Source organism: Clinocottus analis, unplaced genomic scaffold (genome assembly GCF_023055335.1).
Source record: "Clinocottus analis isolate CAN_PGR_092001 unplaced genomic scaffold, fCliAna1.0.p SCAF_4, whole genome shotgun sequence".
In the NCBI taxonomy this organism is placed as follows: Eukaryota; Metazoa; Chordata; class Actinopteri; order Perciformes; family Cottidae; genus Clinocottus; species Clinocottus analis.
The window spans coordinates 20,901,807-20,922,986 of NW_027176153.1; the positions used below are offsets into that span (position 1 = coordinate 20,901,807).

At 40.5% G+C, this 21,180-nt stretch overlaps 3 protein-coding genes across 15 annotated transcripts in view; all 3 read right to left on the bottom strand.

Moving 5' to 3' along the window:
• Positions 1–73: 73 nt before the first annotated feature.
• LOC137799935 (matrix remodeling-associated protein 8-like) lies at positions 74–10,339 on the bottom strand. Its single transcript, XM_068596839.1, has 10 exons — positions 10,210–10,339; positions 5,692–5,718; positions 5,254–5,562; positions 4,824–4,925; positions 4,276–4,737; positions 1,725–1,883; positions 1,541–1,571; positions 1,302–1,381; positions 1,149–1,202; positions 74–1,048 (listed from the first exon to the last, which is right to left on the bottom strand). The coding sequence occupies exons 1-10, from the start codon at positions 10,235–10,237 to the stop codon at positions 1,026–1,028; spliced, it is 1,275 nt and encodes a 424-aa protein (XP_068452940.1). The 5' UTR covers positions 10,238–10,339; the 3' UTR covers positions 74–1,025.
• A 785-nt stretch (positions 10,340–11,124) lies between these two features.
• Positions 11,125–12,886, bottom strand: aurkaip1 (aurora kinase A interacting protein 1). The gene is made up of 4 exons (XM_068598061.1): positions 12,811–12,886; positions 12,360–12,452; positions 11,783–12,249; positions 11,125–11,451 (listed from the first exon to the last, which is right to left on the bottom strand). The coding sequence occupies exons 2-4, from the start codon at positions 12,403–12,405 to the stop codon at positions 11,335–11,337; spliced, it is 630 nt and encodes a 209-aa protein (XP_068454162.1). The 5' UTR covers positions 12,406–12,452; positions 12,811–12,886; the 3' UTR covers positions 11,125–11,334.
• A 3,118-nt stretch (positions 12,887–16,004) lies between these two features.
• rap1gapa (RAP1 GTPase activating protein a) overlaps positions 16,005–21,180 on the bottom strand; it is a 44,091-nt gene continuing 38,915 nt past the window's right edge. For 8 of the 13 annotated variants that reach the window (XM_068596829.1, XM_068596833.1, XM_068596825.1 and 5 more), the window contains 8 exons: positions 20,609–20,686; positions 19,536–19,645; positions 18,872–18,991; positions 18,540–18,675; positions 17,816–17,927; positions 16,581–16,660; positions 16,395–16,442; positions 16,005–16,124 (listed from right to left, as the gene is read on the bottom strand). In XM_068596829.1, coding sequence (XP_068452930.1) covers positions 16,434–16,442; positions 16,581–16,660; positions 17,816–17,927; positions 18,540–18,675; positions 18,872–18,991; positions 19,536–19,645; positions 20,609–20,686 — 645 coding nt within the window. In that variant the 3' untranslated portion in view covers positions 16,005–16,124; positions 16,395–16,433. Of the gene's footprint in view, positions 16,125–16,394; positions 16,443–16,580; positions 16,661–17,815; positions 17,928–18,539; positions 18,723–18,871; positions 18,992–19,535; positions 19,646–20,608; positions 20,687–21,180 lie in introns of those variants that run through there. The other 5 variants (XM_068596830.1, XM_068596834.1, XM_068596826.1 and 2 more) reach the window with 4 other exon arrangements.

Below are 21,180 nucleotides of genomic sequence, written 5' to 3' on the forward strand. Positions count from 1 at the left end.
TCACAGTTCCAAGAACAAAATAGTGACGAGTCGGTGGCCACTGGTGCTAATCTTTAATAGAAGACATCTTTTCTTAGAAGAGACCAACATCAGAGAGAGTTAGGATTACAGTTTGTGATTTAGCATTACTGACATAGTAGACACTCTTCTTCCTGCAATAATCCTCATAGAGCTTCAGCCGCACATTTTTAACAGTATACCTGCATTAGCTGGTTTAATGATGAAATGTCAGTGTTTTACAAACCTGGGTACTCTATGCATACAAGATGCAAACAAGTAGTCTACCCATTAAAACCAAATACACTTAAAAGATTTTTTTTTTACCTGAGTTTTGGGAGACTGGGCCTTTAGTCTATGGTCAAACAATTACAAGTTTTAACTTGATATGTTACCAAGGAACCATTTGGGAACAATATTATTTGGACAAAAAATTAAATCTAACGTCTGCATTTCTAAAATACATAATGACCACAGTTATGTTTTGAAGAAAAAAAAAGAACAAGTATTTTGCAGCTATACATGTGTGGCACTTGTTTCCAAACACTGCCCTGAAACTGTCAACTGTCTACCTCCACTAGTATTACCTTTGCAACATGATGAAAATCCTTTACATATTACATACAGTACAGCAGCATTTGTGCAAATTTCAAAAAGCCCTGCAAGCATGCAAAGTACACATAAAACATACTTTAATAAACAGCATGCATTTTTATTTTTTTTTAAAAAGCCTAATATTCAAAATAAACCATTCCATGAATGCAAAAATAAGGATCACATACATGTTTAATTGTATTGTTATAAAAGCTGGTGAAAATGCAAGTTATATATATATAAAAAAAGAAAGACCTTCAAAAAAAAAAAAGTGTTGGCTTTTAGTGAAAACGCTTAGTGTGTTAGAGTTACAGCAGAGGGAGCATTCCTCCTGTCCTCTCCTGGGTTTCCTCCTTTCCCCCTCCTCCTCTCCAGTCCTTTACTCTTCCGGCGTTTGCCCTGGACCTGCCAGCAGCACCTCAGAATCATCGCTCTCACTTCCACAGCTTCTCAAAGTCTGAGTGAGCAGACGGGAGACAGACTTCATATTAATAAAATAGTTTGTTTCTTATCTGCGCCTGTGAGGATGTTACGGATGTTTATTTATGTCTGCTCACCCTTATTGCAGTCTTTGGCCATATCTTTCTCTTTCAGTAGGTTGTTTTTGTGGTCTGTGGATTGCCGAAACACATACGGGTTATGAGAAAGTCCTTTTTTTGTGTGTAGATCATGTGTGTCGACTGCATATGTGTGGAGGTGTGTGACTGTACCTGAATTCATGGGCTCTTGGTGACAGGTCCTCAGCTCTGTGCATTCTAATGACATTTCACCTCCACTGATCATGTTTCCCCTGCACAGAAACAAAACCATTGTTCGACTTCAAAGTCAAAAAGTCAAAGTCCGCTTTATTGTCAGTTTCTCCACATGGACCAAACATACAGAGGAATTGAAAAAACGTTTTTATCCAGAAAAAAAACCTCATAATGGCACATATACAGTAATGTCTTACTGATCAGGTCGACGCGGGTCATACTCCACACCTGAAAATAAAAACAAAGATTCAACACAATCTCAAAAACACAAAGTATCCATAAAATATGCTCTCTATGAATATGTCTTTTCTAACGATGAAATAAGCTTGTGGTCAGATGCGCGCCGAGAGAACGAGCTGGGTTAATGACACGCACAGTTACCTCGCTTTTTGCGTCGTCGAGTCAGCACAATAACACCGACGAGGATGAAGGCCAGCAGTAAGAAGGTCGCCAGGAAGTAGCCCAAGTGCTGCACGAAATAGCCACGATGCTCGGGGAGGATGACATTCACCACACGTGGGCCTTCCACCACTTCGGTCCCTGAAGGCAGAACGTGGATTAAGTCAAGCTTGTAGGATGTGTTGTAGACATTTAGATGCCGTAAATATTAAGAGAACCAGACGTGCTTACAAATTAACAACAACGGGATGTAGTTTTTTAAGAGGATTTATTGTCATATTCTAATGATTTATTGGATTAACGTAATGGCAACAGATCAATCTGGAAAATATTTATACAAAACAAAAAAATCTTATTCCCCCTGAGGTTTCTTCTTTTTATTCGTTTCCAAAAGCCAGAGAGGGAGAGCAGGAGTTAAATGTCTGTTCTGTGGTAATGGCTTCCAGACCTGATGTCATCCAGCTGTTTTTTTCTTTCTCGCGCTTCAAAAAAAAAAAAAAAAAAAAACACAGGCCGACCAGAAAAGAGGCGGAGAAGTGTGAGAAAAGAGAGATTCTGTTATGTGGTCTGTCTGCATGTCTGTATTAGTTTTCCATTTGAGCCTTTTCACGTCTTCTCACAGAAGTGTAGTTTCTGCACGCACGGAAAATACATCTACAGTCTGTATATGTATCTGACAACACTGCAGGCAGCTCCCAGTCTCCCAGCGAGCACGGCTGCTTGTGTACACTTTGTCTAAAGAAAGAATTATTCAAAATGACAAGAATGGAAAATTTATATGCACGTTTTGGGAGATGCAAGATCATAATAATTTCTATCCATCATCAAAAGCAATACACAGTGGAGATGAATCGTAAAAAAAAAAATCAATAGCCAACTTGTTGGTATTATAATCTTTTAAACGTATCCCTCAATTCAAATGCAGTCTGTTCACAGAAGCCAGATCAAAGAAAAAATGGATCATAAAAGACATTAAATACTTTGCTCTTGCATCTTTCTCTTGAGTATAGGATGACTCTCTGGTCTCTCATTAAAACAGATAAGTTGGACACAAGGTGGCCACTGAGGGACTAATGAGGAAAACATGCAATGCACCGTCTCTGATCGTGGATTAAGAAGCAGTCAATCATGGAAAAATTATTCAGACTTAATCACCCGGCTCCTAAATGGGAGCTTAGTTGGCAATTATCACCCGTCATTGTTTAATGTACCTATTGCGGATGAAACATGAGAGACCTGCCCAAGGTCATTGTCTCTAGAGCTCACGTGTCACAGCTGGAGCTGCAGCCGCGTCCCAGCAGAGGCACATTTCCATTCCTCCCTGACAGATCTGACAAGTGTGCACGAGTTTGCGGCAATTTCACATACGCCGCTCAGAGGTTATACCCTGTGTTTGTGTTCCCGGGGGATACGCTTCATTTGCAACTCAGTGAACTGAAGGAAAGCATCTTTATTTTCAAAGAGAGATGTCTGGCGAACGGCTCACACGGCTCTTCGTGACTGTAAAGCAACCATGTTCAATGTGCCACAAAGAATTACAGCATTAAAGTCAATGGCTCTCGTGAAATCTGTAATTTCAGACAATTGCTGGCGCCTTCGTGAGCACAAACAACTTGATTTTAATCTAACACACAAGATCAGCGGTGCGCAAAAAGGAAGGGAATTATTCTGAGATGAGGTTTACTTGAAGGAAGCCATGGATCCACGTGTGCATTTCTTCAGCCAATGCTGTCGTGGAAGGATCTATAAGTCTGACACATACCTGCATCCTCTCCCTTCACTTTTCTCTTTCATGTTACAGCTGGCCCAAATGTTGAGCAGATGTATGAGACTTCCCCTTTAACTGCTGGTAATTCCTCAACCAGAGGCCGATACACATCACAACAGACTGGGAGAAAGATTAAACAAAGCTTGAGATTCAGTGGAACCAGCCTCTAGACATGTGGTTGGGACTTTTTGGGAAAAACGGGGTCAAATGGAGGAAAGAATAAACACACAGAAGATATGACCATCCACTCCCCAAATGACTGGCTGTTGGAGCCCACTCCTCTGCTCAGCACAGTAAAAATGTCTCCAGCTGTAAGTGAAAAAGCTGTAAAAATGAAGGAAAAAAAAGAAGTCAGCAAGTAAAAATGAGGCCGCTTCCGTTGCAACCAATTTAAAAGCTGTTTACCGTCGGCTGCTTCTCATGCCAGACCTGCATATAGTTTACTCACAGAAAGCTCACTTCTCAATCATAAAGTCAACAACTAGCAGAAAGATTTCCGTCTTTCTTACTCGACCAGCTTCTACATTCCTTCTAGCTCGTCCCTCCCTCTTCAGCTCAAACACAAAAGCAGAGAGGTCTGGGGAGAAAAACTGGCAGAGGAGAAGAGGAACTGATTCAACTGACCAACTATGCCTATAATTATAACAAAAAAAAAAAGCCAAGGAGCTGCGATGTCACCCGATGCGCAATCCATGCGAGAAACCACGGGGGGAAAAGAATTTGCCGTTAATATCATCTGGAAAAACAAAGTTCTGAGTGACTTACTTGGCGCTGGCACGTCATCCTGGAAAATCCTGGGTGCTGTAGTGGTGGCGGGTGGAACTGGAGGTCCCACGGTGAGCCTGAAGATGCGCCTCTCGCTCAGACCGCAGTAATGGTGATGCAGGTGGCAGGAGTACAGGCCTTTGTCGACCGGCCTCAAGTCGGCAATGGACAGCGAGAAGTCTCCTAAAGTGAACGCGTCCTCCTCCACGCTCATCCTGCTCTGGCCGAAGAGCGGCCCGTAATCCCGGCGCTCCCCGGAGCCGTAGAGGTCCACCAGGCGGCCGGCCCTGTCGGGGCGCACGCCGGGAGGCTGGAAGTCCCAGTGAGCCACTTGCTGCTGGTCCTCCTGGAGGCCCTCTCTCCACAGGGAGCGCCGGTTCACACAGGGCAAGACCACGGACTTTCCCAACAAGACCACGAACACGGTCTTATCTCCATCCCAGTATCGTTTCTCTTTTCGAGCTGGAAACACAAGTGCATGGGTGTTAGATTACTAATTCATCGTGACTCGTGGAAGTGCATGATCTTGAATGATGAGGACGCCTCACCTGATTTAGTGACATTGAGTTGGACTTGAATGGACTGGTGAATCTGGCAGTAGTGGTGGTGCAGGTTACAAGTATAAACTCCTTTGTCAGTCATGACGACACCTTCAAAAAAACAAAAAAAAAGCAAACAAGCAAGTTAGCTTGCGCTGTGTGTGAGTAGGACGGATCCAGATGGCAAGCTAGCAGGCGTCACGGAGGCGGAGAGAGAGAAGAAAGAGAGACATAGAGAAAGACAGAGGTTAAACATGATTGGTCAAAGAGCGTTAAGGAGAGTACGTCAAGCTGGCCAGCGGGCTGGCTACAGAGACAGGAAGCAAAGGCAGCAGGAGACAGGAGCCGCTCCATGACAACATAAGCTAATAGCAGGCCAGCAGAGAAGGCCGAGCTGGCCCTGACGGCCCGCCACTGGAAAAATGAGGAGGAGTCTCACTGTTGATGATGAGGGAGAAGTTGCCGTCATTGAACGCAGAGCCTTGGACTGAAATGCGGCCCTTGTTGAAGCCATTGTAGACCCTCTGGCGGGCTCCGGGGGACATGTCGAGGACTCGCTCCACCGAATACTCCGGGCTGCTGCGCACCAAGTCCCAGTGCACCACCCTCTGACGGTCCTTGAGGCGGTCCTGGGTCCACACCATGCGGGGGCTGCGGCAGGCCAGGACGGCCCTAGACCCCGCGGGGAGCGTGACGTTCGTGGCCTCCACCACCACGCCGATCGTGCTGCTGCTGCTCTGGCCCCATGCTGACGCGCAGGGAAAAAAAGAAACGCATTGGTTCAGGTGATCGATGCAGCGGTGACAACAAAACTAGAACATGCATCAAACATGAGCAATACATGAGGGCAGCGCATGGAGGAACTAGGATGTCTTACCTCCTGGCAACAAGAGCGCAGCAACAACTGAAACAGAAGAAAAAACACAAGCGATTGGAGTCGTATTGAAGCAATTGGTTCTCGCAGATATCGGCATGGTCACTAGTTAAGTCTTATTAATTCTATTTGTAAACTGTCACACAGTTGATTAAAATTGTTTTGCTCTCGTTTCTGATTTGGAGGGTTTGGGCTTGACCTGGATTGACCCAACAGGGAAAGATTTCAGCTTTGGAACAGCTGTCGGTTCAGTGAGAGGACTGTTTACAAAAACAGAGGGAAACTGAAGAAACAGGGACAGTGAAAGGCCAGGGTTTTTAAAAAAAACAGAAAGGTTCCACGCAGGAATACAACAACAGAAAAAATACACCAGATGTCAACAATATTCTTTGGTAACATATATTTGCCGTTTGTGCTTTTTCACTCTACATATAGGACATTTTCCTGTAGCGTGTTTGCTATTTCTATGCATTTTTCCCACAGTGCTATTTCCTGGTTTGTTTACTGAAGGGCCGACGGAGACGCATGCGGCCAAAGCACACAGAGCCTCCATTCATCCTGGCCGCCGCTGACTTGTTGCAAGGCCACGATGATCCTGAGGGGACGAGGAACCGGGCGGCTATTCAGCTTCCTGCAGTCACACCAAACACCTGCAGGTTTCTACTGTCCGGGTAACTGTGGAGGCTGGAGGGCCGGAGCCTTCAGCCAGGGCTTGTGTGTGTGGAGGATTCAGTATAAAGACTGGACTCAATGCACGGATGTTATGGATTAGGAAAATGCCATGATTAATATAGAATATGTCTCAAATGGCAGCATATTAAAAACAACTAAGTGTAAACCCATTAGATAAGAGATTTAAAAATTATATTTATGTAATGTATTGAAAGAAAATGACTTTTTACTCCACCTATATTTGTTTGACAGCTACAGTCAAACAAACAGATTGAGATTGGACTAACACAACATACGATTGGTTTATAAAATAAAGCGACAGAGTATTCTACATTAAAACACATTCAATTAGCTCCACCTCGACCGACTGCCACAGCGAAATGTTGCTCACACATACATATGTCATATCACTATTTCAATATTACTTTGGTATTCAACAATAACAGGTGAATTATGAATACTTTAACTTTTGATACTTTCGGTGTAGCTGATAATTCTTTTAGTCGAGTGACATTTTCAAGACATTCGGGTCAGCGTGGAGTGTTTTTATAATGCAATACAGTTACTTTTACATAAGACCTCAATGATCTGAATACTTTCTCCACAGGGTTGGGTTGTAAATTACATGTCATCAATTGTCATATATTACTTTAATATGTAGCTTTCAAATGTAAATTTATGTCAGCGACTAATTTTGAACATCAAATACGTTCTACTGTACATCAAAGTATATTCTCCCCTCAGGTTGTTATGATTATGGATAATGGCATTTTAAAATTTACATTGAAAACAGAAGATTCATATTTTAAGGGCCCCTATTTTATTACAAGAGCAAAGTTCACCATGTGGTCTTTAATTAAAACACAGGAACTAAAACGTGCATAAAACACCCATCACATGTTCTGTCACACACACAGTACACATGTAGTTTGTTACAGTACGTTTTGTGTAAGAGTGGTTACATAACTGTAAATGCTGAACATGCTAAATGCGTTTAATTTGCATAGAAAATGTTTGAGAAGTTTAGATGGAAAAATGGGATGTTTGTGGCTGTGACGATTTTTTTTTTTAGCCTTGATATAATTCAAGAGTACAAAAAATGTAATTTGTATACAGTAACTCCAAAGTAGTCTGACCAATCCTGGCTCATTCAAGTGTTTTCATCAGTAACACGAGCCAGCTGCCCACAACCCGGTCGATACAGATTGCAAACCCTGAAAGATCCTTCTCCCTCGAGGTGTGTTGCTCATCATCAACATGTTAAATCACTTCATGTGAGGAGTGTTCATTTCATACTGCACTGGAGTGCTCGTAATATGCTTTTATGCAGTGATTTGCACCAGTATACTCTAAGCTGGGCAGAATGATCTCAGCACACACGCTGGCATCAGAGAGACGACATCATGCTGGAAAACTTCTTCTTTTTTTTCCCCCTTCCAATGAACGCTATAAACTTTCCTGCAGAAGGTAAAACAAAGTGTCCCAACCCCTGTAATTTTCTCTCCTCCAGACACAGGCTGATGACTCGCGAGGCCGGTTTTAACACTAAAGACTTAACAATGTGCTATTGAGTCGCCTGCTATAATAACAGGCATTTACCAAACCATCCTCCCAATCGCTGTTGTCATTTGTAACCCGTGGAATCACTTAACAGTATGTCACCCCTAAGGTTAAACAAGAAAAGGGGTTCAACTCAGACATAAAGCATGTGTTTACTCAGCATAATCCATGTGATACATGTGCGTTGTGGGTGTAATAGTTTACTCACAGCCCAGTCACAGGTTGAGCATAAATCAAATAAAGGAGTCAAGCTTGCAGAGTCAGCGAAACAGGAAAAGACAAATCCAGATGCCTGGAGCCACGAACTCTCCTGTGGACAGACTCACGTTAAATGGGAGCCAAGCTTATCTCGTATATTTAGTCATTGACGTTCACATGCTTTACACATTTTAAAGGTTCAAAGTCGTTTCTATTGAGTTGGCCCTCAGAATTATACCAACATATATAATTATGATTGTTGAATTTGTTTTATGTGTATTGCTTTCTAGATTTATGTATTGTATGCTTGTTATGACTTCCATGAGTTTATCATTGTACATATATACACATGTATCTTGTGACTAGTGGGCCGGCCCACGTCTGTGCAGGATCAAGTGGAGTTGTTGCAGAAGCACTCAGATATTCTTAAGTAAAAGCAGCATTACAATATAATGTAAAAATATTTTAAATTTCAAATACTTTATATAATTTGTATATAAATAGTATATAAATGTACTTACAGTAGTTATGCAGAATGATTTGTTTCATAATCCTAGTATACTCAATTACATTGCTGAATTGTAATTATTATTTATTAAATATCTAATCAATGCTTTAACTTGTACATCTCTATGCATATACTGCTGGGTACTGTATGACTTTCACCATGGGATTAATAAAGTCTCATCTTTAATCACAATATGTATTCATTGATTATATAATGTTATTCATTCTTGCAAAGTAATAAATAACTAAAGTTATCGAGTAAATAAGTGTAGTAATGAAATGTAAAGTAGCCGAAACCGGATAAGTAAAAGTACTTCAAAGTGTACTGTGAATAAATGGACTGTATAATTCCCACTGTTTTATGTCCTCTTGGTGTGTGGGCAGGTTTTACTATAAAAACCTTCCTGCTGAACAAAGTGGAGGGATTGTCTGCTGCAGCGCACGCGCGCGCGCGCGCACACACACACACACACACACACACACACACACACACACACACACACACACACCACGCTACCTCACTGTGACCTTGTTGCTTTCTGCTCTGAATGAGTAGCTACATGTTTATAAGATGATTTTTGTTTAAAACAGCAATTCTAATCTTCTCCATGCCTTGTTGTCGGTGGCTGGTAATTAAGCCAGAGCCCATCATAAACATGGTCGCAACGGTAATCCTCCTCCTCCTCTTCTTCTTCCTCCACCTCCTCCACCTCCACGTCGCGAGGACTCAAAGAAGCCCACTCGCGGTGAAACACTCATTACTGACACACATAATGACCGGCTGCTGGATTGTGCTGACTGCTCGACTCAGACCGCAGTTAACTGGAAACACATTGGGCCGAAGCCACAACAAAAACACACACACACACACACACACACACACATACACATACACACACACACACAACACACACACAAATCCACATAGGCTATACGGACCCTACACACACCATCAACAAGCTGAGACGAGTCAAAGACATGCTGCGTTGCTGTAAAAGCCCAGTTTCTTTTTTTTCTTCTTCAGAATTTAAAAGATTTCAAAATAAAAGACTAGAAGAAAATTAATTCAAGATAATTTAGCTTGAGATAAATAGATACACGCCGGGTTTTAATACACTTAACATATGCGCCAATATAAATACAATATATAGTATGATAAAAAAATTACTATAAAAATAAATAAATGACAGAAAAGGAACAAACCAGTTGTCTGCGTCCTAAAATCTGTAAACGCCACTAAAGCTATGTTTGAAGGTTCAGCACGGAGATTTATATTGAGTTAACAAGAATAAACAAATGAAGACATACAAATAGAAAGGAAATCCGAGTTCTTAACAAGAACATATAGTGCCAGGCTAACCAGTTAAAATAAAAACAATGCAGACTGTTGTTGGGTCTTACAGATCTGTTTGCAATGACGTTCAGAAGAAAGCAGATTATTCACTGTGCAGAAGAGACATCGCGTCCATACGGGTATTTCTGGATCCAATTATGGAACAAAGAAAGTTTTCTCAACTCATTTTTTTTGTTCTCTTTCTTTAAAAAAAAACAAACAACAAAAAACAAGAAACATGAAGAACTTACGAGGAAGGAGAGTCAAGTCGAGATGCATCTTCTTTCACCGAGCCGCCAGCGGAGGTATAGAAAAGCCTGTCGGGAGTTGCTGTGTGAAGAAATTGATCAAAACACAAGACTTGCACCAAGTTGAGCGAGCAGCGCGCAGCTGGCCCGTGTAGCGCTGCTCAGCCTGCAGCCGTCACTCGCTCCGCCTCCGCCGGACGATGAAACCCAACACTTGGGTGCTGCGGTCCGGACCCGCGTCTGTTGTGGCAGGCTATACCATAAAACACGCTGCAGGGTTATGTAGAAAACTTAAAACATAATGTACTAATGTTGGAAGAAGAAGAAGGAAATGCACTCAATGTGGAAATGGTGAAAGACTCGCCCCCGGCTACCAGCTAACATAAACATGATTGTAACGGTATTTAATCCAAAATTAAGAAATGTTATTATACAGGAATACTAGTACACTGCTACCAAGCCTTTACACACAGGTTAAACTGAAATGTTTTTATACATCAAACTCTTCGGTTAAGATATGCCATTTTTAATGGTTGAGGATTGTAAACAACAAGCTTTGGGAAGAAAAAAAATCGTCCACATAAGGAGTTGTGAAGGATCCTTCCTCATTTCCCAAACTTTTTCATCTGTGAATCGCTGGTTTCTGAATCAAAGTGGTTTTTACAGTTTTATTAATTCTATTTGTAAACTGTCACACAGTTGATTAAAATTGTTTTGCTCTCGTTTCTGATTTACTTCTCCCGCTAATATTTCTAAAGTAAACTCAGTAACCAATAACAGGGAATTTCAGAGGGAATGCATTTCTTTCAGATTTTGCACAATGCTGCCATCCATAGTAAGGAAAGAAAACTGTAAGATGACCTTTTATTCTACCAACAGCCTCAGAAATAGCCAACAGAAAATGACTGCGCACCATGGTTCGGGTTTGAGAGGGAATGATCTTTATTAAATTATGTACACTTTGTTAAGAGTTATTGTACACAGGTAATATAGCGCCATATCTCCGATACATGCTTCAATTAAGCAGTAAAGAACGGAGTAGCCCGATTATTTTAACAGCAGTGTGTGGTGTGCAGAGCCATCTTGTGTGAGGGATGTGACACAAACTTGGTCGACTGTCAGTGTTTCTCAGTCTCTTTTGTTTCCATGCTGTTTAATGAAGAGCTTAGGTGCCGTCCATCCCACGGGAGCCTTTTTCAGTCCTGCTCGCATCCAAATTTTCTTCAGATCCTTCTCAAATCGTTTCTGCACAGGACAAACAGACAGTTGGCAGGAGTTTTCAGGATGTTTCGAATTGAAATTCAAGGTCTTTGGGAATTCAAGTCTTACAAAAATTCTACAAAAATTCTTAAAAATGTAATATTGGTAACATATTTCAAGTTCAGTCAAAATTGGATTCATATATCATTCTAAGATATGTTGACGAACATGGTCACAATACTACCATTCGTGTTAATGTTATCAAATGATCACACTGATGTTACTCGGCTAAATATCATAGGAAAATCTGTAGAAGCATTAAGAAATAATCTCATCACATTATTGTATTATATATCCAAAGAGAGGAAGCTCTCACCTGCTTCTTTTTCCCCCTGCCCTCCAGCACTTTTGCCTTTGCGAATTTAGTCCGTTTGAGCAGTTTCTTGTATTTATGTCGGTTCATCTTCCGCCGTCGGATTTTCAGAACATTCTTACAGCTAAGGGGTGTCGCCGAACCTTCGCTATCTTCCAAAACGGGGACGAAGATGGGTGGCAGCACCTTCTCTTCCTGCAGCTCTACGTCCTCCAGCGGCTGAGCAGACTCCAGCAGCGGAGGAAGAGAGTAGCGAAGGGAGAGCCAGCTCTCCAAAGGACTCACTGACATTTTACGTGGTACAAGAGCCTCGTCCAGCTCTGGCTCAAGTTGGACCCATCGGGGGGGAGGAGGTGCGTTGTCTGCTGCTGTCGCGTAGTTTCTCAGTTTTGTTTGTAGCGAAGAGCAGTAAGTGGGAAGAACCGGCTGCACACGTCCATTTAAAATTTCTCCATGGCCCTGAAGTGCACCTGGTCATTAAGGGGAAATCATGTATTATATAATGAGTTACATACTCAAACTGGAATATAGTTTAAGACGAATTAAGTAGATGTATAGACAGATATGTGTTCATACTTACACGTTGCTCTACGTAATAAACGGGGGATAACTCTTGACGTAAACATTGTTAATGATCATCCACATAAAGTCATCAGGGATGAGTCGACTGGTCCTGAGGGCAATGAGCAAAGCAGTGTGTTGGTAACGACTCTTCCATAACGCTTTCAAACTAGTAATGATACAATTAATTAAATAATAGGTTACACTCTAAAAAAAATAAATAATAAGCAGTCGCAGGATGTAAAATAATCCTAATTAGCGGTTAACATAACCTGACAAAAATTGAATTTATTTTCTAGAAGCCCCCCTTCGGCTTGTTGCTAATGCTAGCTAGCAATGTTGACCCGCTGTGGACGTCAAAGTCTTGATCTTAAGGCTAAGAATATGAAAGCTAAGAATGTTTAGACCATCAACTATCTGACAACATGATTACAATTATTGAATTTGTTTTATGAACAGTGTTACGTTACCTGATGGTCGTTTGACCGGGATTTTAGTCTTCAATGTGACTCGAGAAGCTCACTTCCGGCTTGAGCAACACCAACTTCATTCGTTTCCTGTTTCTCAGAGCGAACAAAGGTTCCGCCGGAGCGGTTGGATCCTCTGAGTTGAGTTTAAGAAACACATTTATATAACAATAATAATCATAATGATTATAGTAATAAGAAGAAAAATAACCCACATATTACTTACTTACTATAATTCTACACTTAGAAATAAGATACAACTTAATTACAGACATTTTCAAAACATTATACAGTGTGGACCTATGATTAGCAACGTGCATATTTCCACTTCAGGGTACTTTGATTAACAAATTAACTGAAATAAATGAATAATAGTAATAATAAATCATACAAAACATGTTTGTCTCTTGTTGTTGAACTACATATATGAGCTTTTGAAAAAAATGTTTCATACCATCTTTTAAGCTAACTGTGGCAACTGAGCAACACATAATTTAATAACTCTTGAAGTAGATGACTGTCGGTTGTCGGTTGACTTTAATTACAATGACCACATACCTCTCACATGAACATCTGTAGAAAAACATGGGATCAGTATTCCTCTCAGCAAATACTTGGAAAATAAAAACAGAATCCTGCAGTCCAGAAATACATGAAACAGAAAATTCTGCTTGTGGCAAGGAGGGTTTGCCTAATGTAGTCACATGATATATGAACACAGATGAGTAAAGGAGGGTGTGGAACGTACAGTTTTATGTAAAATACAATATACCGTATATATAAATTGAAAATGAAAGCTATGTCATACATAGATAAATTACTGCAGCTGGAAAATCTATATTGAGAATATTTATTCTTATTTTTTGCAACCAAAATCCCCAAATGTTAGGTGAATCTGTGTTTCCCTTATTACCAGTAGTCTGTACATTAACATGCATAGTATGTGCTCTCTTCTCTCTTTTAAAAAAAAACCTATATTTAAAACATCTGCCAGGATAACATGAACCCAGCGTCCCCCAGGGCGCTTACAGCACACGCACTCACAGAGCAAGCCACTACCGTCGTTTACGCATAAAAACTGACCTTCACTTTGTAGATTGACCTTTTTTTGCTTAGTGATGTTTCTGCACATAGTCAAGCACGTATTTGCATAAAGCATTGAATATTCAGAACAGAGTAAAAGAAAAACATTTTCTTTGCAGTTTGTGTTTGCACATTGTAGAATTTCAAATTTCTAAACCTATTTATAAAGCGCTTGAAACATATTACTCATCTGCTCATTGTTTTGTGAACCGGTACATTTGGAAAGCCAATTTCAGTCATAACTCTGTTTGATATCCTTTTGACTCATTAAAAACAGATGTTTCTTTCTTCCATGCGGCACGGTTGTATAATAAGGGAAGCCTCCACTTTTAGATTGCTCTAGTTTTACATATTTGTGGGCAGCCACATCAAATCATTTATTCATGGGGCTTTCTCTCTTAGCTTTCATTAAGATGGTGGGAAGTAGAACATCTACAGTTTGTAGGCATATCACAGGAGGGATTTTCCCAACGTAGCATTCAGAATATTGTATTTGTGTGCAAAAAAAAACACATAATATTGAGTTTCTATTGCGTGATGTGATGCAGGGTAAAATAATGCGCGAAAAATAGACTGTAAAGTTCTCAGGGCATTTATTTACAATAAAAACAACAACAACAAAACATTCATTTCATTGTAAATCCTGCTGGCTATTTGCTTCACTATCTATACTTACACCATCAGTTTGTGATGATAAGGCAACTGAAATGATCAGCAGGACGTATGAGATTTCCCTTTGACAGAAAAGTCTGAATAGCTTTTAAAATAGTTCTCTTCTACAAAACGTCTTTTTCAAAATAATATGCAAAGGGAGAAACAAAACAATGTATTGATAACTTGGCAGTAATTTCAAGATGTTCGTCAACCCCATTTTCAATTAATGGCCAATATATTACACACTATTTGTTCTAATTAAATATATATTTACAAAATCAGTAGTTTTGTTAAGAGTTATTTTTTAATAAATATTCACTGTTGTATCATCATTGCATTGCAAATGTATACTGCACTGAAAGAGATCAGACCCTTGAAAGAGACAGAGCTTTACAGATGACAACATTATAATTTACTCCAAAGCAATACATACAGAATAAGCAAATGGCATGATGCTGAATGTCACCAGAGAGGTACAGTTTAAGAAATATACACCATAAATGCCACTTCAACCGGAATCAAATCAATAAATAAAAACATATCAGTCAGAAAAAACTCTAGGAAAAAAAAGTAGAGACTCTTCACCGACAGACGAGACGGACAAAGCAGTTCGATCAGTCATTGAACACACAAACACACGGTGACGAAGTAAAACTGCAATGCAACACCCTTTTCTAAGAAACCAGCGTGCTTTCAAATGTATCTGAATATATTAGTCTTATAATTTATCTAATATTGCAATTCCATTGTGCAGTTCAAGAGAGTCAAAAACATGAGGTAAAATAAGAGGGACAAAGAAATTGCATGTTTGAGTTTTAAGGCTATTTCATACAATACATTGCTCTCTTCACTGTAAATTTGAAATCTAATCTTGTGGAGATTTGGGTCCTTTGGGAAAGAGCACAATTGTTTGGCTGCAGCTCCACAGTCCTTCTATTTGGACTTTACCCAGAAATGAATATAATCACATTTTACAGCATCCAGCAGAACAGTTATATATATATCACATTAGATGTCTTGTTAGAAAATACCCATCGTTGATGCAGAATATTTGGCGTTATGTATATTTGAGAGCTTCATTGAGCGGTGTTGTAAATTGGATGGTCTTCTCCACAGTATGCTGCAGCAAATGTCCTCCCCGAAATCTCTACAAAGAGCTCAATGGCACTGTCTTTACCCTGTATAGCCAGCACACCCGGGCTCCAACGAAACCAACGAAACCAAAGTTACACCTTTTACAACAAAAAAAAAGTGCAGTTTTGAAAAACAAAAAGGTGTGGTGAAAAAAAAACAACAACAATGACGACGACATAGAGCGCGGCGACAGATGTCTGAAGAAGCAAAGGAACGAGTGGAAGGAAACAACACTGTGCAAAAGCCAGCAAAAGCCAGCTCCTCTTTGTGCATCATCCTCCCAAAGTGTCCTCCATGTTTCTGGATAAGATGCACTCTCGCCTTCACTGAGCAGCAGATTGACAAAGTCCCACCTGCTGCTTCTCCTCTTCGTCCTTCTCATCATTGCTCATGGCGGACGCCTGCACTCGTCTCACCTCCCAGAGGGATTGTGATTTATGGGAATGCTTTGGGGATGAAAGAGACGTCTGGTCAAACACTCAAAAACACGAGACTTACAAATATAAATAATGATTAGAAATGGTTTAATGTCAAAACTATGTTTCTTGACAAGCATTTTGACATTATTGAATAGCAAACACCTGAATACATGTACATACACCGTGCACAAGCGTCATTCGGTTTGCTATCAATGGCTTAACTGTATATGTGGTCCATCTGTCAATAGTTTAAACCCGTGGATTGAGACTATGAGAATGTACTGAGGGAAGTCTAACCTGAAGATGGAGATCCAGGATACAGCCATTTGGGTGGAGCTAACAGTTCTGCACACAAAAATGCACAAACACAAAACATCAGCACGCCAAAAAACAAGAAAAATGCAGAGCAACAAGGTAATTTAAAAGGTAGCTGGTAAGAGTGAAAGAAAGATTTCAGTGTATTTCAGTGCGGGGTTGACTCACCGAGGAGGACTGATGATCGTGTGGGCGTTCCAGTTTGATACGCACATCTGTCCCCTTTCCTCGCTCAGGTTTGCCAGGCCCTGGGGGATTTATAAATTCATATTAATGTATATTAAACCAGTCTGTCATGTACATCGCAGATCCACTTTGAAATGAGTTATCCGTGAATATTAAGAGACGAGGGGAGGTTTGAGTACACTGCGTTTGAAAAAAGAGAGACTTAATGATCCGTTGCTTCGTGAACAAAAAAAAAAGTTCCTCATTGATGGGTTCAGATGAAAGATTGTGTTTGTAAAAAAGAATATTCTGAAAAGATGTTTGTAATACATGACATGTTTTGGTCATTCATATTTATCTTGGCTGTGAAATAAATAAATGAAGTTGTCTGGTGAAGTGTTACAAAAACAATCTTTTATCCACTCAGAGGAAATATAATATATTGTAAAAAAAAAAATAGATGATGATAATGTCTTTTTAGTATACTTGGTATCGAGGTTAATCTACTGTTAATGTCACATGACTGATCTAAGGACTAATTAGAAGAACACTATGATGAAAGCAAGATATTCCAAAATGTCTAATAAGGCAAACGGAGCATAATGAACTGGAGAAGAGTCGCCTGACATGTCTGCTGTGTGTGCATATCTTAAAGACGCAAATTTAAGTCAGTTCTTAACGCCATCGCCTATTAATGTCTTCATTATAATCATACGAGATAAAATATGTAATCGTGTTCGGGGGAACAACGGGAATACGGATTTCTAATCAATTCTAGGACCGTGATGCACGCACCAGAAAAGTCCTGAGCTTCACTCTGAGCCCTACTGTCTTCTCTGAAAGAATATTAATATCCATCCCATGATGAAGAGCACTGTGGAGATGTGAGGTAACATTCATTTATGGATGATCCAGTCTGTGGTAACTAATCACATACATGTCTATAACGGCCTAATTGTTTGTGCACTGGTGTGCGGCAGGAGTTCATAACGCATTCTGCGTTCACTCATGCGTGAAATCATCATGAGTCATTGCATGCGTTAGTCATGCACAAGTTAATTATGCGTTTCCTCCCCTCATCGTGAAGTATTCATGTCAACAAATAAATCAACACAACACTTATTAGTTACTTCAAAAATGGACAAAATGTTTTTGTTTATAATTGTAACAATATTTTTGTGTTTGAAGGTTGTTGTTGGTTTTTTTTTGCTTCTCCGAGCATCCCGCCTCTCTCTCACCTGGGGAGCTGCCGCGACTGGTGGTGCTGGTGGTGCTGGTGGTGTCCTCCAGCCAGGTGCTGTAGGTGAGGGAGTCTCGCTTGTGCGGCGTCCCGGCAGACGACAGACTCTCCTGGAGGAGTGTGCGAAAGAGAGAGAGAGATGTGCACATGACGTACAGATGTATAGAGTTATTTTAAAATAAATATTCACTGTTCTCTCATTGCATTATGAGAGATTAATGCACTTTAATGAGAAACTATTTGAAAATACTCAGAGTTAGAATCCTGAAATAATGAGTTCAAAAGTAATGGAGGAAGCATCTCAAAACAAAACTCGGGATCTAAAAATAATGACGTAGTATTTTTTTTGGATGTGTTTGCATTTAAAAATAATGAGTTAAAAGCTCAGAAATAATAAGTTAATGTCTCAGAATGTGGAGTCATATAAAATAATGATTTAGTATTTAGAAATAACGACTTAATAACTCAAAATAATGATTTGGAATTACAAAATAATGACTTAAAAAAATAATCTAAGGAATACAAAATAATGATAATTCTTAATTTAAAACACTTCTCATCACAAGGAAGGACAAATAACGAGAAAAACTACTCAAAACGCTGACCTCTTTCGATAGCCCTTAAAAAGAAAGACAGTCGGCTTGTGTCTTTGAGTCAAACTTGAGTTTTGTAAGCATGTACATGTCTATCTGGGACCGGGTTTTGTTCCATCTGGCGCTCACCATGCCTGTGTCGTAGTCCTCTGGGGCCTCCGTCTCATTCTCCTCCACAACACTGGCGAAGCTGCTAGCGTTGGAGGAGGAGCGGGAGAGGTCGTGACCCTCGGGGATGGAAGGGGCCCTGCCACCGAGATAAGAACTACACCTTGGGTTATCACTCTCCAGCACAGCCACACCCGACGTTATCTTATGTACAGGACACAGTCGTTCAACACGCTGCCACGGCCGAGGCTTGCCCGGCGGTTTTACACCGGTTTGGCGGACACGAGGTGTGAACGCTACGATCAATATATTCATGTAATACGGTTGTAACGTAGCATATACTGTACACACACCTGTTCTTGGCGGTTGTGAGCGCCTCCGGAGAGCTCTGATCCGACGAGTTGTCCGATTTGGGGTCTTGAGAGACGTGGCCGCTGTCGGGGGTCTTTTGGGTGTTTGGGGAGCTCTCTCTACTGCAGCATGAAGGTACAGAAGATCAGGCACAGCAAATAGAGTGTAAAATCCATAGATGGGCATGCACTGATGAGAAGTAAATGGTGGTGAATTATTAACCTCAGTTAGTGATTACAGTGTTTAGAGAATCATGTTGTCACGGCCATATGCATAGATATAAAAGAGTGTTTTATCCACATGAGTCAATATCAAATCCAGACGGGAAACCAGAGTATGGGCCCCAGGCCAGCATAACATCACACGCAGAGACTATTATCTGGGAACTGATTGTTGGAGGAGGAAGGTGGGAGCTTTGATTGCTCATGAAATGATATTACCAAAAGTTTTGGGGTTTACTAGTTAGAGGAGACGCTCGTTGTCTGTTTGTTGAATTACTAAGTGCCGTCTGATCCAGAGTGTTTGTGGTATCTCAAGTCAGATATGATCTTATTGCTGCTTGAGCATCGGCGCATTTCTTAACGGCAAGAGACATATTTTGAACCACAACACTACAAAAAAGGAAGAAGATGCAAATGGGTGCACGTAAAAATGATCTTCTCTCACCACTTCTCATGGACTTCTTGAATGTTTTCTATCCCAATGGCGCTGCTTCGCCTGGAGCTGAAAGGACCAGACTTTTTCCTGGTTGGACTTTTCCCCGGGATTATCAAAGACTGCCAGGGAGAGAGGAGAGTCAGTCAGAGTCAAAGCACTTGTCGTACCTTATGTATTTTTTATTATTATCAAGTTTACATGAAAAGTGTGTTAAGTGTGCGTTACTGAGGGGAGGTAATGATTATTTTTTGGCTTAACTAATCAAATGTACATCTTATTGTAATCATTTGGGGAAATGAAGGGCTAAACCGTTCCATTTCTCCCTTTGAGTCATCACGATGACGACAAAAAATACGTTAAAGTATGCACTTAGCGACTTAATGTCAAGCCCCGGTGCTAGTCTTGCAGCGAGTGCAGGGCGCACTAAGGCGGGAGATGAAAGATGGATTTAAAGGCTCCAGGGCAAACCACTAAATATGCTTTTTCAGCGACTGCTTTGTTCGCTCAATCTCCCTTTTAAAGCTCTTAAAATAAGAACTTGAAAAGCCTTTTTTAACTCACTGTGGCTTCAAAGAGCAGGAGGAGGACTCTTATTAAAATATTGTTTCTGTAAGGCGGTCATTAAGTCATTTATATCCACAATTTTAAAACAAATAGAGTATTAAGGATACTGGAATTGTATTACAGGGTAGTCATAAAGACTTAAACATACATTGCAATAAAGATAAGCGAGAGAACAGAAGAAAATCTACAATATTAATCAGTAGGTAGTTAAAGGTGGAGCGATATGAAAGAGTGTGTGTGACATCGCAGTGTGTGTGTGACATCTACGTGGAATTCGACAAACCAATTAATTCATGTGAGAATGTGAAGGAAAATATACATTTTTGCTCCTTTTTTTTGATCAAAGATGGAAATAATGCAGTTTATACAATGTCTGTTAATGTTTTAGTAACACACACTAATGCATATTGTGTTAAGTGCTGCAATGTGTAGAGAAGAGAGTGTTTGGTGCCGTGGAGCCATGCAGACAGAGAAAAGGAGCAAATCGGAGAAACAAGTAGTTAGAATTAGACATGAACCTCTTCTACTGTTCCTATCCCTATGGCACTGCCTCGACGTCCATATTTACTGGGACTTTTACCTGGGACGAGCAATGACTGAGCCACACAGGAAGAGGAGAGAGAGACAGAGAGAGACACAGAGATGATGAAGACAGGTGGGTAGAAGGGGGAGAGACAACATGAGATATTTACAAATATATATGAGATTACACGCAGTCAGTTATAAACAAAAATATGATGCATGTGTTAACTGGAGGATACAAAAAAAGGGACATTTTGGCTCCATGGGTGCAACACATGCAGCTGAATGGGAGAGAGAAGTGATGAGTCAGTTCTGTGAGCCATATGCCTGCAAGGAAGAGGACGAACATGAGATTTGTTTAAAAGACCGAAGAGGACAAACAACATGTTACACATTAGGTTTCCCTTCATGGCACAGTTATGAGCAAAAAGAAAGATTGAGTTAAATAGCATGTTGGTTAATAATAAGGGTTATTTATTTTAGAAGGCAAGCATAGATGTGATCTAGAGATACTGTATTCATGTGCGTGTGTGTTGCATGATGATTCTTAAATCCATGCAAGAAGGCG

What these genes read in the sequence shown, in the direction of transcription:
- LOC137799935 (XM_068596839.1), bottom strand. Translation starts at nt 10,237, where the DNA reads ATGCATCTCGACTTGACTCTCCTTCCTC. An exon ending in GACCCGCGTCGACCTGATCA is followed by an intron (nt 1,382 to 1,540) that starts GTAAGACATTAC and finishes GTTTCTGTGCAG; the next exon opens with GGGAAACATGATCAGTGGAG. An exon ending in CCAAGAGCCCATGAATTCAG is followed by an intron (nt 1,203 to 1,301) that starts GTACAGTCACAC and finishes GGCAATCCACAG; the next exon opens with ACCACAAAAACAACCTACTG.
- aurkaip1 (XM_068598061.1), bottom strand. Translation starts at nt 12,405, where the DNA reads ATGTTTACGTCAAGAGTTATCCCCCGTTTATTACGTAGAGCAACGT. An exon ending in TTTATTACGTAGAGCAACGT is followed by an intron (nt 12,250 to 12,359) that starts GTAAGTATGAAC and finishes CTTAATGACCAG; the next exon opens with GTGCACTTCAGGGCCATGGA. An exon ending in GCAGGGGGAAAAAGAAGCAG is followed by an intron (nt 11,452 to 11,782) that starts GTGAGAGCTTCC and finishes TGTCCTGTGCAG; the next exon opens with AAACGATTTGAGAAGGATCT.